At 43.4% G+C, this 14,676-nt stretch overlaps 1 protein-coding gene across 2 annotated transcripts in view; it reads left to right on the top strand.

Annotated features, from left to right (window-relative positions):
* Positions 1-14,676, top strand: part of LOC308324307 (BAR/IMD domain-containing adapter protein 2-like) — a 79,062-nt gene that overhangs the window by 1,032 nt on the left and 63,354 nt on the right. For both annotated transcript variants that reach the window (XM_080776323.1, XM_080776322.1), the window contains exon 2: positions 14,086-14,161. In XM_080776323.1, coding sequence (XP_080632449.1) covers positions 14,086-14,161 — 76 coding nt within the window. The remainder of the gene's footprint in view (positions 1-14,085; positions 14,162-14,676) is intronic.

The raw sequence follows: 14,676 nt of genomic DNA on the forward strand, positions 1-14,676 counted from the left end.
GTGCATACTGTATATATTTGATAATTATGAACAAGATTTGTGTTACATTGACATTGATGGACAAAAAGTTCAACTTGGGTCTACATTAGACACCTGGATGGATTAGCTACAGTAGGAAGTTACTTTCCTTTCAAAATTGAACCATTTGTTTTCAACACTCGGTTGCCATGTTCCAGACTGAAAAGCACGGTCGATGCCAACAGAATGTTGACATGACTGAGGGTGCCACACCTGCATTGGCACTGGGATTCTTTAGCACTGCCCTGGTGGTCACCAGTCTGTTACCCTAAACCACCACTATTTCCTCTTTAAAGAAGGCCATACTCCAAAAATAGGATGAGGGGAGCTGCTCAATTCTCTATAGGGAATATGGCCATCTATCAGAAAGGAGGTCAGATGAGCAGAGAGTTGTCAAGGATGAGTGACTACTGACTTGTGCTTATTTTAGAGCCACCAGGGGAAGGGGACTCTCTGTGCTAAATTGTTTACAAAGCCAGATCTTATCCAATACTCTATGCATTCTACCTATTCTGGTGGTCTGTATAGGCTACGTTGGACATGTGATCCTTCGGTAGAACCGGAGGTGGCACTGACTCAAGCGGTAGTTTCATGAACTTGATGAAGCCCTGCATGGTTCGAAATGTTGTTGTTTGGTTAAATTAGAAGTCTATTGTGTGCGGACATTCCCTTTTTCTTCAGGCAATGCAAGTTGCCATCTTAGAATAGGTACGAATCCCGGCTCCTGGCTGTGTGTTGAAGTGTCCTTGAGCAAAGACACTGAATCCCTAACTGCTGCCAATGAGCAGGTTGGTGCATTGCTTCCAGCATCAGTGTGTTGATGTGAATTAGTGAAGGTAAATTGCACATGTGCGCACTGCATCGCACCATTTGAAACCTGCATTGTGTCTGTGTTGATTCTCACCCCAGCAGCGGTTGTTGGCTACTGAGAAGCTTTACTCAGACCTGTTGACACTTCAGTCCACTGGTGGGTAGTGAAGTGGAGACGAGAGAGACAGCATCACTGCCAAACCAGGGATCTGGCATACGGCCTGACAGCACAGAGCACATCGTTTCTCAGTTCTACCCAGCCCTGTAGCTTTGAATTAGGAATGGAAGGGGTTCATTTGTTAAGACCCCAAGACGCATACCGGTATATTAAATAATAATGTCGATTGTATATATTGTATATAGGCTATAGTCTTTCACAGGACTGGTAATGGACAGTATATTTTATTTTATTAAATACTCTCCAGTGACAAGTTGTTTGAGTTTTTGGCTCCATATACTGCTATTATTTTAGCAATATCTGTGGTTAAGACCACACTGTCCACTTTAATTTGGGGGTGGGTATGAATGAATATCTCAAATGGACCCGTTAAAAGGACCAGACGCATTTAGACAGATTCTATTCAGTAATCACACTTTTTTTAATCACACAATTCTCTTCCCAGCCTTTTGGCATATCAGCTGTTATGATGTATGTTTGGCTCTAGATTACACAGAGCCAGTATGGACTGGAGTACAATTGGTTGTCTAAATAAATCCAAATGGACAAAGGTCTGCCGCTGCGTTGTCAAGCCAACTATGATTCATTCATCATGTTTGTTGTTTCTTCCTAATCTTATATGACGCAATATTGGTAGGGAGAACAAACAACCTTTTTGTAAGTAAATCATGAGATCATGTGTTCCTTCAGTTTCAGGATCTGGGAGAACTTGTTTACTTGTTGTTTAATAACCTTTGCAGTTTGCAGTCAATACTATCTACTGCTGCCTGCTTCCTGATAGCCATGTAGTCAGTCATGTTTGTGATGTTTGAGGCTTGTTCACCTCTTATGGCTCTTTGTTACACGGCTGTGGCGCTAAGATGAAAATAACACATTAGTATAAATTAGGCTCACGACGAGTCATTGCTTTGATTTATCATTGATTGTAACCTAAATCTGTCCATCGTTTCATGCCAGAGTAGGAACAAAAACATCTGTCCGAATCCTTGCAGAGCTGAGTATTTGAATCCCCATGGTGGCAGGTTATAGTACTGTAGATAGCATTCCATTGTGTTGGAGGCTGCTCCTGTGTGCTTGACTGCTTGCGTGATCATCTGTCTTGTCTGTTCACTTGAGGAAGAGTGGGGTAGAGAACTAACTATATTAGAGTCAGACTGATATTGGCTTAGCCGATATTTGCTTTTTCTAAACAATATCGGTATTCAATCATGCAGCCAATTTGTCCTGAATTTTAATCACATTAGGCTTGGTGTCGCTATATTAGGCAAAAACTAAGGTATTTCCAAAATAGCCAATCTACAAGCTCGCAACATGTTGCAATGCATTCTGAGCTTGTAGATCTGGAATTGGAAGTGATTTTGCACTTTTCGGCAATATCGGCCAAAACATCGATAATCGGTGGTCTCTTCAAATTCGTGAATCGTGATCGGCTTCAGACCCACAAATCTGCCATCAGCCAGGCTCTATTCACAGCAGGCTTGGCTCTAGGATGAAATGACTGAGGGGGCAGTTGAAAATGTCGAGGGGGCACACATCATTTTTATTTAGTAAAAAAACTAATTTGCAACTGAGGGTGCTAGGCCCACACTGGCACCCCCGTGGCACTGGGCCTGATTCACAGTTGGTGGAGAGTGGAGACAGTAGGAGGGTTGTACTGTACAGATGCTGAGTGATCACAGGGGGAGGAGAGGTGTGTGTAGGTGTGTGTGTGACTGTGTGTTCAACAGGGCAGGGTTTGTAAGCACAGTGAGGGCAGGGTGTGAGTTGGACTCCCATTGTTGGTTTGGTAAAGTCTAAAGGCACTCCTCGACTTGTCGATGCCAATCGAAAGGCAACAACCCAGTGAACCTTAGCAACCAAGCATGATCCATCTGTGATTCACTTCAACTGTCCCTCAGTCACGTAGACAGGGAGACATTTTCCAGACATGTTGATAAGGACCTAGTCATCCGTGCATGTGCTGACCAGCTGAGGAAGATCTTTCCGTCTGACACACCATGTCATGCACATGCATTGTGTGTCACAGTGTTAACAGTGATCTCCACCAGCTGTCTGTGTCACCGCCGGGCAGCTCCTGCACGTCAGGGTCATGTGCAGTAGTGCACCACCAGGCCAAGCCTCTTAAGGCTGCTGTCACATCAAGTCCTGTGCGTACGAGCGTGCACATGTGTGTGTGTGTGTGCGCGTCCAGTCTGGTACCTTACCCTGCAGTTCAAGTGTACTTGGTACCCAGTGTTGTCTCATTTTGCACTAGGAGGGTTTTGGATGATATGCCCTGCCCTGGGAGATTTAGGATGTGTACCATCTGTGCCAGTCCTCAGGACAACACTGCTGTTCTCATTCAGTACACTCCCAGTCTGTCAACATAACTGGGGGACAAACAACATGCTGCTACTTCTTTCCCAAATACTAACTAAGTTAATCAAATATTTGACACATGATATCACACTCTGGACCTGACTGATATGGCTGGTGGTCATTTAAGTTAAATTAACCACAGCAACCCTATTCTGGGCATAATGGTATATTATAACAAAAGGTGAACATTTGACAATTGTATATGAGTAGCCTAGGATTTAACATTCAGAAATGTGTTGACCTATATAATTACTTACACTTACCAAAACAGCTTTTCCAAAATATTCATGCAAAAGTTGTTAACAGGTGGTTTCTTAGCAAAAAATGCTCCTGAAAAGAAGGAATGGCAGAGAGAGAACGTGTATTTTTCTACTGCATGCATGTGCTGAAGAGGGCTCTATGTGGCAGTTGATGAAAAAGGCTGTGTTGCTTTAATAGCGAATACGATTAGCCATTGTCTTACTGAAAGCTAACTCCTGTTGAAATATAGGCCATTGTGACTCATTTTCCCCATTGTCTAGCATTAAGAACTACCATGCAGTCGTTGCCAACAATTGGAATAAAGAAAGATGCTATGAATCACCTTACTAACTATTCTTTTGTCATTGTCAGACTGCACTGGCCTTCACATTGCTTACATTTGATCACATAAGGCTTATGGCTTGAGTGCCTGGACACCAACTCTAAAATACAGCGCTTCAGCAACTTTTCCAATCCGATCCTTTTGAATGATTGCATTATGTTATACAGGACTAACGGGAGACATCATCATAACATCCACTGCCTGTGTATCTGAAGATTTCTTTCACTGGGCTTTTGTGTGTGTGTGCGTGCATTGTGCACAGTGAGCAGTATGCTGTGCTCCATACGCCCACCTTCTCTCTGTGTCTGGGGGCGGATTGGTTTAGAGACTGAGATATTCTCTCCTTTTCTTTCACAGAGCTCAGCTTTTTAATTTGTTCCTCTGTTCTTTTTTTCAATGATTGATGAGATTGGAAGTTGGAACAGAGTAGTGAGAATGAAGTAACGGCTTAAATGTGAGACTATACCGTTTTATTAGGTGCCATTCACAGAAGGACAGTTCTCGGATGAGTCACTTTTCTGACAGATCGTAGTTTAAAAAAAAATCCTCACTTGGGTACAGTGATTCAGGGCTATTCTTTGCATTAAGATGCATGAAGATGCTTTTGCGTGGGGGTGGTAGGGAGAGAAGGAGAGTTTAGGAGACATTCCACATCCTTGTTGAAATAGTCCATAATTACTGTGATCGCGGCCTAGGCTGTAATTATCCATAGAGAGGGAGAGACATAAGGGAAAAAAGAACAGAGAGTAGAGGATTCGGGGAGTGTTGTGGCAGTGGACGGTATTCTTCGGTCATGGGTTAAAGTTGACATGTCTGTGGGTAGCAAATCATTCCTGTGGCAGCTTCCTCCTCCAGCTGCAGTAGCACTGGCTGACTGTGCACCGGCCATGGCTTGCACACACCCACCAGCACCAGGCCAACTGAGCAACGACCCACACTGATCCCCTCAACCCAACACCATGCAGTCAAAGCCATTATTAGTTCATGGGATTTGAAGTCCATGGGATTTGAAGTTGAAGAATGCACTAGTGCCAAAGTCAACTCCCTTGTGGACTGCAGATGAGCTCACCCGACTGAGTTCTCCCATATTGGGAGATACCAGGTCTGAGTTATAGATCAAGAAGAGGGGAGGTGTATAAAGACGGTTAAACATGCAGTCTCTGTAAAAAAGAATAATAATTAGGAGTCATTCATCAGTAAACACTAAAACCAGCCTTGCTGCAGCTAGCTATGATGATATTTAGATTTTTCTAATTACTGGTAAGCCTACCTGTAATCTAACATTTTCATTTTCCGCAAAGAGTGGAGGGAATTAATTTGCAGCAATACTGCAGTAGCCATTGCACATGACCTCTCATCGAGTTATTTACTAACTGACTCACTGAAATGTGTCAGGATGACATGAACACTTATCTGGAAACAAAATGTTAAACACTAACACAGAAAGAAAATTCTGGGGCACCCTCTGGCCTGGCGGTCCAGGCGCATGCCGCTCTGGCCTGACAGCGCGTTGCGTGTTTGAGTCCCGTTCATGACGACCTTTGCTGCATGTCTCTCCCGTCTCTCTCTCCCTCCTTCTTTCCTGTCTATCTTCACTGCAACTATCAATAAATGCACAAAGAAAAGTAAATTCTACTTTAAGATTGCTTCAGCTGTAACAAAATGTACAATTTGAAATGTGTTTTGAAGGAGTAATTATTAATGCCTTGTACTGTACCTTCTGTATTGGATGGCTCTAAAAGTTTTAAAGAGGCATTTGCTAAACTGCATCCATTAGTAGTTACTGTACAATGTCTCCAATCAATGGCGGTGCTGTAGAGAATTTCAATAAGCAATTGTCTCTCCAGTGTCTCCACTGAATACCTCAGATTTAACCAGAGTCTAAATGATTTTTAATTGACTGGAGTTATAAAGCTAATTGCATGACACATGTTGATCTCCTCTGAATCTCTTCTTTGGAAGAACTCCCAGTACACGTTATGAAGTTACATTTAAGATTACTTCCTGGAACTTGCATTTGGCAGAATAATATACAATAAGTGGTAATTTAACTTTCACTTTTACATTAATTAAATTAACACAAGTGTAAAATCACAAAAAGACTGACTGCCTGTGACTGGGTAAGGTTTGCAAATGCATATAAGATGCGAGTAATGTGGTACTACTACAAACCAGTCTCTTGGTTGCCACAGTAACTGCGATCTGTGGTGTTGGATTTAGCCTATCTGGGCTGGGGGTGTCACTCTCTGGCCAGTAGTTATTTTGCCAGTCTGTGTTCAGCAGGAGGCTGGCTGACTGACTGCAGCTTGGGGGAGGTGTGTACTGTCACTGTGTAGTGTTGCTTGAGAAAAAATGCTAGAGAATGTTGACCCGGTTTTGCTTTGGACCTCTATCCGGATGATGATTATAATGGATAGGATGGTTATCAAGTCGGACTCGTCAAATATCTCATTTGCATTTCTGGCCCTTTGTACCTATTGGCAATATACAAATATGAATGAATACATGGCAATTGTTTCTTTCTCCTTCAGTCTCACTACCTCTCTCTCTCTTTGTCAAACACACACACTCAGCGGTGCGGTAATGTTCTGCTATGGGGTCCGCTGGGTCACACAACAATAGTCTCTAATTGGACCCCTGCTAGCGGTGGGTTAGACTCGTACCTCATGGTGACTTCAATAACTGAACAAACCGCTGAGTGTCGGCCAACTTAGTAGCCAGTTCCCCTGACACATCACAAAGCTCGCCATAGGTTTGTATTCAGGTCACGGAACAGTTTCTGTTTTTCTCCTTAAGTGGAAACTGTATGTGTAATTGTGTACAAACAATAAACAACAGGTTTTAAGGCATCTCCTGTCTGAATATGGTACCATTACTCGAATGTGCACACATTTCATTTGCTTTAATGACATTGGGAAACACAATTCCGTGTAATTGCAGGATAAGTGCCAACAGTGCATATTTGTTTGGCTGGGTGATTGTTTTAGCAAATGTGATTTGTTGGACACCTACAAAGTTATGAGAGAAGAATCTGTTTTCTCTTTCTCATGAAGCACTCTTGCAGCAAGCTCAAATTGCATCACCAGAGTAGAGCTGTGAACTGAGCATCCGAAATCTAAATGAAAGGTTCAGAGCGTGTGTGTTGGTAACATTATGCACATGTATGGATCCGGATGTTTCTCTGTGCTTGCTGCACTGTAGCTGTTAAAACAATATGCCTTGCAAGTTGCCACCAGTGTAAGAGAGATAGAATGTTGGGATGCTACCAAATGTTTCTCATTAGTAATTTCACTAAGTTGCACTGTCTGCAACTAAAATAAGGTCCATTGGTGTGATAAATGAAGTTCATATTGTAGGCCTCAGCCCGACTCTAGCAAACCCTCTAACCCCTCAGAGGAGCTTCCATAATGTGATTAAGGAATAGAGGACTAACAGCATGGCTGTCATTAGTCATATCCATTCACTATCCAGTTTATGCATTCCTCCTCGATTACATCATTAACCAGCCACTTAAACCCTATACCTTTGTCCCCCCCAAGGGTTTAAGCACCCTCCTTTTTCCATCTATGCAGAAATTCGTTGCTGAAAATAGCTGCATCAAGATGAGTTGTTAGCTTGTAGATCTGCTATTTATTTTTGCCAAATATTTGTTCCGGAATAGGGAGGGATGCATGGGTTCATGTGGTATATCATCAGCCTATAAGATGAAAATGAGAAAAGTTTGCATTACTTCTGGAAAGGTGACGGGTAGCACACTGGAATTGAAGCATCATGACATCACAAGAGGTTGATTGTTATACGTTCTGTGCTTGGTACAGTACTGGCTCATAAATGTACTTGCACTCAAACCCAGTTACAGTTGCAATGTTCCGGAAGCCTTCCTACAGTATACTGTTAACTGTGAAATTAAATGCATGCACTGATAGGTGTTTATGCAGAGCCTGGGCAAATTTGCTTGGCGTGAGCTGACACACTGACGGTGAAATCGATGATGACCCGTCCCAGGCTAGCTACCACACGTCACACATCGCTTAGTCACTGTAACAAACATATTCCAGCAGCACAGGTTTGTGCTTCGTCACACAGCCATGTTGCTCAGTCCACAGAAGTAAAATACTTACAGAAAATAAAAAACAGAAAAAAGGGCCAACATGAGTTGACATGGTTTGTTATATGTGGACAGGACACTTAATTGTTGTTGTCAAGCGGTGCCCACATTTCCTCAAAGTATTACATTGGTTTTAATAGTAGCTCCTTTGGCAGGCTTACCTCCTCCAACTGTGACATTATTTTCTGGAGTGTGCAGTGTGGATAATGTTGGGTGGTGGGCTGGTGGCAGAGCAGCAGACCTTTTCAAACGCAGATTTCTAAAATTGATAAAACTTATTGTGGTGAGCTTGCGTGGAAGAGTGAGTCGTCAGGCGGACAATAACATTTTTATGCCCCACACACGTCCAGTAATGGCTTGTACTTGATGCAACAACAAACTACCCAACTACTCATTTGAATGACCCCCCCCCCCCCCCCCCCACAGCGGGGTGGGCCTATCTGATTAATTTGGTCTATCTAATTTGCTCTCTCTTTGATCTGGAACCAAATTACACCTCGAGCCACTTTAGTACACTGCCGCCACCACCACACCATTCCCTTGAGCTATAACGCGACTCACCTCCCAGGGTCACCACCACATATATGGTTATTTTCTTTTACATTATTTGACTTTCCAGCATTCAAAAATGTAATCTTTCTGTTCTACCCCGGATTTGAACCGGGAAGCACCCTATGATCCAACGGACCATTGGTCCGAGGTGCGCTGGGGGTCGGGAGAGGGTCGGTGGTTAGGTTTAGGTGTCTGCCCCGGGGGAGGTTAGGGTTAGGGTGAGGGTTTGAGGTAGGTTGTCCATCGGACCAATGGACCGTCGGCATATTGACGCGGACCCATTTGAACCTGGGTCTCCTGCTCAACTTCTGACATTTTACCTCTGAGCTAATGGAGCCTGCCTGCCATAGCTCTGGGGAGAAATTGAAATCAAACCAGAAACGGGATTGGGTCCAACCATTGTATAAGTTATATTGTATATTAACATACTCTATCATGCAGATTTGACAAAATAAATTTTACTCACACACAAAACGACATAATAGCACTTTAAGCATGCAGTATGTGCTGGGTGGACTCGAGTGTGATCAGGCCGGATGCAGATTGCTGTACAGTATAGGGAGGGGGAGGAGGGGGGTGGTGAAACGGATGATGACATTCACTACTCATTGTGAGTGATTCCCACTGGTCCTCATCACTTGGTGGCTCTCTCTCTCTCTCTCTCTCTCTCTCTCTCTCTCCTGAAATGGTTTCCTTTGCAATTGTCATTGCTGTTTTTAATACGTTTTTATGTGTGCACTTTTTGCAGGACATAATGAGTAGCTTGCAGAGATGGATGAATGCCCTAGAGTGGAAATCAGCAATGTTTTTTTTCTCAAAATACATTGACCTCATTTTGTTTTGCTACCTCTAACATTGAGGAGAAATCAATTTTGGCACAGAGGAAAATCTTTTTTCCCCAACCCCTTCATCATTTATTCTATTCTGTTCTGTTCTGTTCACTTCAGCACTCCTAACAACATGGCACAAATCTATCAATCTGAATTCATTCATTTTGCATGAGGCATTCTTTTATACTTTGATACTTGATGGTTATTTTAACTATTGTCTCTAAAGACAAGCCTGCAAGGGTCCATCTTCTTCACTCTACGATATGTGTGTGAGAGATATGATCTATCTATTCCACTATTTTCCGTGCATCCCTTCCTCTTCACCCCACACCCCACCACTACCACCCATTCTTGTTCTGTGCTTCCTGTGCTGACACTGAAGAGCTGTTGGACCTCCCCCACCACCCGCTCTCTGCCTCTCCACGTCATACCACTTCAAGTGGCTCTCGACCCCATTTTCCAATTAGCCGCCATAATTAGGTTAACGAATGTAGTACAAGAGAACAGGGATGGCTAATTTAGCAACGTAGGGAAGAGATGCGGAAACAGAGGTGCACTGTGAAGAATTCATCCTCGCATCTCTTATGTAATGGTCATAAGTGCAGCTAATCATCACTCTGCTTGTTTACGTGCCTTTATTCTATTTAACTATAAATATTTCCCTGCATCTTCCATCGTTGTTTTGCCCTTTGCCCTGTGTGCTTGTATTCTATTCATCCAATGGGAGGAGGTCAAGATGGATGTGGTGGTGGTGTTGGTGGTGCACTGGGCTTTGCCTTATGTAATCCTCCCACCAGTTAGAAAGAAAGAAACGCCACCGCTGTTTATTTATTATGAAGTGTGTTTGTGTGTGTCTGTTTGGGGAGCAACGGCGGGGGATGGTATGAATGTACTGTATCTAACTCTGCATGCTCAGTGTGTGTTTGTGCTCATGTGCTTTCAAACCGATCTGCCTCAATGACACATGCTTTTTAAAGAACTAGAAGTACACCGAGAGAAGAGTTATGTAGGATGTGTTCATATTTTATCTTCCCAGAAATGCAGAGTGGTGCGTGCTTTATTTACAGCAGAAGAATATTAGCCATATGGAAAACATACACATAATTAGTTCAGTCAGATAACTCACACACTGATTTAACCAATATTTATTATAGAATGAGAATACACGTGTGCATATAATATTTTATCTTGGCATTCTAGATTTTTCTCTGCTACATTTTTCTCCCTGCTCGGTAGGATTAAACACCATCATTAAACATTAAGAGCAGGGAGATAGATATGTAATAACAACCCCCCATGGGGAACAGAAATAACAGAGCCCACCGGTTGTGCTGGGGTGGCGGTGGGAGAAAACATCACATGACAACAACCAAGGAAGATTAGAGAAGGAAGTGTCCTGGTCACGTGACTGTGATGCGCCATGACACTTTCATGGGAGCCAAATCTCGCACCGGAAGTTACATGATACAAAGCAGTGAATGGAGCAAGCTTGACCAGCTCATAACAAACATTATTTTTTAACCATTGAGACCTTTGTCATATAATCGGTTCAGGCATATACAGTAAAAGAAGACATATCACAGCTTGTTTTCTAGTCACTTGCTTTTCGATGTGCACAGAGTCGCTGGCCAGGGTGAGGTAGTTTAGAGACCAGGATAAAAAAAAAACCCCAAAAAAACTGTGCTGAAGTTTATTTCACACACAGAGCATATATTCAGTAATGTACATGATGTGAGCAAAGGATATGAGACGATGACAAGAACAGAATGAATAGGAATAGAACATACATCTCGTATCATCGTGCACAGAGTGACGGCAGTCTATCTGATAAGTAGTTGACAGCCATAGCATTAGGTGGTGTATCAGTATGTGCTTACGCAGATGAGTGACTATATATTGTACTGGGTCAAGCAGATAACAGTCAGTCTGATCATAACAGAGTTTATAATAAAGTCTGTGAAGGGGTGTCAGATTTTTACATGGTTTTTAGTATACGGAAGTGGTTCCCAAACTTGTCAGGTTGAGAGAGACCCAAAAAAGAGATTTGACGTTTGCACTGGACCCAAACTAGTGAAAATGGCAGATTTACAAGTGCACAACGCATCACTTCGCGCTGCGTTGCAAGATTGTATATTGTCTATTTTCACAACTTATTTTTATATATTTTTTCATTCATGTGGAATTTCTTAGATTAGTTGTTTTAACATTTATAAAACTTTATTTATTTATTTTTTATTTTATTTATTTAAAGAAAATTTAAAGAAAATGGATTTGAATGGATTTTTACTCCAGCCATGACCCATAAAAATTGGTCCCACTGTATGGGAAACAGTGGTATGTATGCCGTATACCACTGTTGGTGGTGGTGGTGGTGGTAATGTCCTACTGAGCCAGTGTGCTCCAGTCCTAACCTGGTGGGTGGGCGTCCAACTCCCTTCAGGCCCTAGACCCAGTTAGGAGAGCAAAAGTAAATCCATTGGCTAAGCAGAGGAAATTACCTCAGTTTTCAGCCTGAGGGGACCTGATCTCCTTGAAAGTGGACCTGAATGACCCCACATCCAGCATCTCCATTTTATTGGCATAGTTGTAGCGTGACCATGAAACGGTAAATAAATCTACAGTATACACAGTATACTATACACCCTAAAATGAAAATATGCCACAAGTTCAGTTGATGGAAATACGCTCGTTAACATGGGTTCTATTCTTATTTTGACGACTTTCATTGTAATCAGCCTGTCAACAGGCAAACCACTCCAGTCCAAAAGCAGCAGCAGTCAAGGAATGTTGTTTTTGTTGTTGAAGTCTGTTCTGTTGCTGTACTCTGTAAGTTCCTGTTCACACTATCTAGAAAAGAACTCGCTCTGGCTAATTTAGATGCTAATTTAGTCTCTTGACTCATTGTTGGCCATGAATTGTGTCATTGTGCGACCTGTACAAGTGGCCGACTCATAGGTATTTACAGGTTGGCTGTACTGCACTCAGGCCCCTTGAACCACTGTTGACCAGATAACAACATAGCAATCATGTGTGCGCTGACTGTGCGAGCACACGCACGCACGCACACACACAAGACTCTCGCTCGCTCTGTCTAGTGTCTACCCATGAAACGATCCCTCATTAAAAATGAAAGACTTGACAGGAGACGGGTGATGTCTGACACAACATAACGGGAATATAGACAGTGATTGAGGCTTTCTGCCCATCGTTTCCGGTAGACGCACATGGGCATATTGTGCCATCCCTTTCACAGCGTGGGAAAGGGCTAGCTAGCTAGAGCTATTCTTATGGAGTATTCTCTCTTGCAGTATTGATGGCTAGTGTAGGCACTGCTGGCTGCTGCTGCAGTGCTGTGGCTGTCTCTTCTCTGTCCCCTGGCTGTTCCTGACTAGCTGACTGGGGAGCGGATAATTGGAGGAAGCCCTGAAGGAGGACAGCAACAGGAGGAAGGGGGGTGGAAGGGTAGGAGAGGTTTGGAGGCGAAGATGGAGATGGGAGATGTCATGTATCACCCAGTCTGGCTCCTCTTGACTCTCGCCGTGCAGTTTATCGCCTATTGTGCGATACTACACGTTATTATTTACTCATTGGCTGGTTTGAGGATGTGCCACGTTGGCCTGTAGGATTGCGAGGCTGTCCCGTCATTCCGCTCGGTAACATGCTGTCACTCGGGCAGTGAGTGAGAGCCTGTCCTACACAAAGTGCTGTGGTGTTCCTATAATTGTGTCCATGATGGTGAGGACCACATGAAGGGAAAGTGGGTATTCTTTGGGTCACAGACAGTACATTTATATGTGACATTTGACCTCTGATTTAACCCAGCTTAAAACACTTTTTCTGCCCGCTAGGTGGTAGCATAAGTACAGCTAAGCTATGCCAGGCATTGACTCCTATTGTAACAAGCCTCCGTTTAATTTCCGGGTTATATCAGGGAGGAGAGGGCTGTTCTTGTGAGGAGTGATCATTGGCATTCGCGCATACTCTTTACCTCTCGTCAGAAAGGTTACATGTAGGAAGCATGAGGCCAGTCCGCTGCCCCCCCAGGTTGGCAGAGGAAGTGTAGCGCCTAGGATTACATTTAGATAATTGACACTGGGTGAAAAAATTTGTTGCAAAATCGTGGGATAAAATGTTAAAAGTAGAAACGGTTACATGTCCGGAGCGAAATTCAGAAGTTACAAATTAAATCTGATCATCTGATGCGTGACAGCTCACCATGGAGCAAAATGGAGCCTGAATGTAAAAATCCCATAGCTGGTGGGGACGAAGGCGTTGCATAGTAACCAGAGCAATGCTAGAAGGTAAATTGACAGTCGCCACTATAAAATGCTTGCCTGGGATTCAGTCATTCTACTGTTTCGCTATGGCTGCCCCTCATAAACCCTAATGCCCCTATGCTTGGGTGAACATTGAGTGAAAACTCACAACAGAGAGAAATGTGATGCTTGTTTGTAGATATGTTTGGAGAAGAGATTTGGAGAAGAGATCGAGTGTCACATACACACGCAATGCAGTTTGCACAAACAGCATTGTGTGTGTGTGTGTTTACACACATACGGAAATGTATTTTCTTCTCTGGCCTTGAATCTCTGCTGACAACTGACGTGCCTTCTCTGTGTGTGTGTCTGTCTGTCTCTCTCCATTTCAGACCATCATGGAGCAGTTCAACCCCTGCTTACGGAACTTTGTTGCCATGGGGAAGAGCTACGAGAAGGCCCTCGCCAGTGAGTTTCTTTTTAATGTATAATTTTTTCTCTCTTGCCGTTTCTCGACTTCATCCTCGCAGGTTGAGTCAGATAGATGAGATGACCACACTGTGTGGGTCTCTCTCTTGCTCTCTCACCACCCTATGTATATCTATCTCTCTTTCCCGATTCACTGAAAGAAAAAAAAAAAGTATTTATTCCCCTGCTAAACGGGCAGGCCTTATCATCTGGTCTGCAGCCTCTGGCACGGCCTCTATGGGGAGAGTGTTTGGGGCAACACAAAGCCTACGGCTTGCTAATCTGATGCGGTCCACATTCAGAAGTGGATTGTTTTCGATCAGGTGATGGATCACTTGTGTAGTAGATCAAATGAACAAAGAGAGGGGGTGGCGTGCGCATTGTAAGTTGTAGATGTGTGTGGTTTCCCAATGCGGGAGACCTGGGTTCAAATCCAGGTGATTGCATTGAAGGCTCGTCCGGGTCGAGTTTCCCAGTTGGATTGTGGCGTTCAAAGGGGAATGAATGTAGCCGAA

Source organism: Protomyctophum bolini, assembly GCF_963924005.1.
Source record: "Protomyctophum bolini genome assembly, chromosome: 11".
In the NCBI taxonomy this organism is placed as follows: domain Eukaryota; kingdom Metazoa; phylum Chordata; class Actinopteri; order Myctophiformes; family Myctophidae; genus Protomyctophum; species Protomyctophum bolini.